General features: G+C 37.5%; 1 protein-coding gene across 1 annotated transcript in view; it reads left to right on the top strand.

Annotated features, from left to right (window-relative positions):
- LOC120533373 (zinc finger protein 260-like) overlaps positions 1-2,541 on the top strand; it is an 87,488-nt gene extending 84,947 nt beyond the window's left edge. Inside the window, exon 5 of the mRNA XM_039760225.1 lies at positions 1-2,541. This exon is cut by the window's left edge and continues 547 nt beyond it. Within this exon, the coding sequence (XP_039616159.1) occupies positions 1-406 (406 nt within the window). The 3' untranslated portion in view covers positions 407-2,541.
- The last annotated feature ends 996 nt before the right edge of the window (positions 2,542-3,537 follow it).

Below are 3,537 nucleotides of genomic sequence, written 5' to 3'. Positions count from 1 at the left end.
TAGCAGGAGTAATCTTTGGAGCCACAAAAGAATCCACACTGCAGCAAAGCCATATTACTGTTTAGACTGTGGCAAACAATTCCGTGACAGAAATACTCTTCACATCCACAAAAGAATTCACACAGGAGAGAAACCATTTTGTTGTTCAGAATGTGGCAAACAATTCCGTCGCAGGAGTACTCTTAAGAGTCATATTAGAATTCACACTGGAGAGAAGTCATATTGTTGTAATGAATGTGGCAAACAGTTTTCACGAAATAGCACTCTTCAGAACCACAAAAGAATTCACACTGGAGAGAAGCCATATTGCTGTTCTGAATGTGGTAAACAGTATTCACAGATGCGCAGTCTTAAGAAACACTCTACAGTTCACACAGGAGAGAAGGAGGAAGTCTCGAAGGAGTAAGTTGACAGGTGAAGAAGGAAACAACAGAGGAAGTATGCAATGCATCCCTCTACTGAAGTTACAATGAATACCTTTATGTTGGGTGTTTTATTGTACAACATTTATAACAATACTCATCAAGGCAATCGGTCCTGCAAGTATGAATAGTATCTGTAATTCATACTGGTCACTTATCTTAATGGATAGAAAAGTGCCCAGCCTTTGCCTCAACACTCTGGTAGTGATTGTGATGGTGCAACATTTTTAGATGAAGAGAAAACTTCCAATGTGGTGGAAGTCCAGATGGATAGTCTTTCTGGCCTTACCACAGTGGAAGTGGAACAACCACAAAACAACAACTTAAGCAAGAAATTAAAAGGGCTGTTGAATAGTTAAAGATTAAGAGGAAATCATGTACTGCTACCTTTATGTAACAAATCCAGAAGGTCCAACTAAAGGATATGCCAGGAGGGTTTGCAAAACTTGTAATCACACCATCCAAATTAAGATAACTAATGTCAACCTGAGATCTGTAGTTGGAATGAAAAGTGAATAAGTCAAGAGTAAATAGAATACCCACAAAGAGAGTAAAAGATTAAATAATGCAGAAGAAAGGCAAGATCCAATTATGAGAACTAATGAGAGTAGAATGGGTGGCAACATTAAAGCATAAAAAAACAAACTAAGTTAAAGACAGAAAGCACATATTTGAAAAGAAACTCAGAAAAAAACTCCCAAATATGAATGTACACACTTGGAAAATGATCATCAGGTAGAAAGTGAATGTTCTCATAAGCAACCAATTGTCAAATAATGAGTTATATGTCTTAAAGGAGCTGAAAATGGAAGGGATGTGAATTACTGTGGAAAGTTCCTCTGTTGATTACTTTGGTTCATGTACATTATGTTGTTACAATTAACTGTAGTGTGTGCGTGAATGTCAGTTATATCTGCTTTATTATATCCACCATGTACAGCTTTACCTGAATGTGTGTACAGTGCCCAGCATAACTGAGTACACACCCAAAAGATATTTCAGAAAATCATTTATCTCCCTATAGAATTGATATTTTCTGTGGGATTCTATACCATAAAACAGTCCAGGAAATCTGGTTTATTGTTTGTAAATTAGATTTGTCAGTACAAAAACAAAATTTAACTATGTTTAAGAAAATTATTTAAGGCCAGGGTGCAAAAATTTAGTACACCATATTGAAAGTCTTAGGCATAACGTTTAATCAAATGAAAATTAACAGGAATTCAACATTAAATGAGTGTAATCAATCATTACACAGGTGATCACAGGATATTTGATAATTCTTCTTCTTCTTCTTCTTCAGGTTGATGTGTGTGATCAACTTTCTCTATACAGCTCAGTCCTGCACCCCCCTCACCAGTAAAGCACTTTTCCTTCAAATGTTCTTTTACTTTACCTACCCACATCCGTTTTGGCCTCCTCACTTTCTCCTCCCCTGTACTACCAATTTCATCACTCTTTTGCCCACATATTCATTCACTTCTCATCTCACGTCCATGCCACTTTAACCTCCTTTCCTATACTTAGATATCTCTCCCACTTTTGTAGTTTCTCTGTTTGTCTCATTTGTTATTTTGTTATTTGCTTTTGTAACTCCACACATCCATAACAACATTCTCATTTCTGCCACATCTAACTTCTTCTCCTGCAGTTCCTTTGTTTCCCATGTCTCATCTCTATACATCATTGCTGATCTTTCAACTGTCTTAAAAACCTTACCTTTAACCTTCAACTTACTTCTTTAAACACAGAATACTCCTGATACCTCTTCCAATTATTCCACCTGCATTGCACTCTTTGGGATATCTCTGCATGTAAGTTTCCATCTTGGGCTATCACTTATCCTAGATATTTAAATTTATCCACTCCCTGAATACTAACTTCTGAATCGCTTATCATCATTAAACCTCAAATATTATGTCTTCTTCCAATTTATCTTCATTTCTCTATCTTCCTGAGCACTTCTCCATTCTTCCAACTTCTTCTTTTCAAGTGCTACAAAACACAATGTCATTAGCAAAAAGCCTTCACCAGGGGGATTAGTCTTTTATCCCATGACTCAATGCATCCATAACCAGATCAAAGATGTAAGGACTTAAAGAAGATCCCTGGTGCAGACATCCTCTAACTGTGATTTTTGTCTGTTACCCCAACACTGCTTTTAACCCGATTCCTCGCTCCCTCATACATATTCTGGACAATCCTCATATACTTCTCTTTTCTTTCTCATGTACCCCCAGACCTGTTTACGTGGCATGCTATCATAAGCCTTCTCCGAATCACTGCACACCATATGCAATCCTTTCTGTTTTCCTTGATGCTGCTCTATAAACTATGTCAATGCAAAGACTGCATCCATTGTTCTTCTCCCTAGCATAAATCCAAACTGATCCTCCACTATGGTGTCTCTTTTTTAAGCCTCCTCTCTATAACCCTTTCCCAAATGTTATTGTGTGTGACATCAGCTTTATACCTCTATAGTTTGAACAATTTGGAATATCACCCTTCTTCTTGTAAATGGATACACCACTGTTCCTCCACTCCTCTGGTATTCTCTCCTGTTGAAAGATCTTCTGCATTAGATCTCACAACATATCTAATTCCTCTTCTCCTAAACTCTTCCACACGTCCGGTGGTATGTCATACGTTCCTGTTACCTTTCCATTTTTTCATTCTTTTTAGTGCCTCCTTTACTTCCTTTCTCTTAATTCTTGTTACCAGACCTTCATTTGGGAGTCCATCCCCAAATACTACTCTTGGGTTTTCTTCATTCAACAGCTTTTGAAATTTCCTCTTCTATCTATTCTTGATCCTATCATGGTCACTCAAGACCACACCTGGCTCATCTTTCATCTGCTTTATCTGACTAAAATTCTTTCCAGCCTTGTTCATAGCCTTCACCATTCTAAAAATCATTCTGTCTTCCTCTTTTGTCTCCAATTTTTCATGCACCTCCTCTAAAGCTTGTGCCTTGGCTCTGGCTACTGATGTTCTTTGCTTCCTTGTTTGTCTATCTATACCTTTTTCTATCTTCCTCCCTCCCTAATTGGAACCATGTCTTATTAGCCTTTTTTTTTACATTGTGCACTTTTGTGTTTCACCACCATGTCTCTTT

The sequence above is a fragment of the Polypterus senegalus genome, chromosome 8, assembly GCF_016835505.1.
Source record: "Polypterus senegalus isolate Bchr_013 chromosome 8, ASM1683550v1, whole genome shotgun sequence".
Classification (NCBI taxonomy): Eukaryota; Metazoa; Chordata; class Cladistia; order Polypteriformes; family Polypteridae; genus Polypterus; species Polypterus senegalus.
The sequence above is the reverse complement of the archived record's forward strand: the minus strand, read 5'-3'. Positions and strand labels throughout refer to the sequence as shown.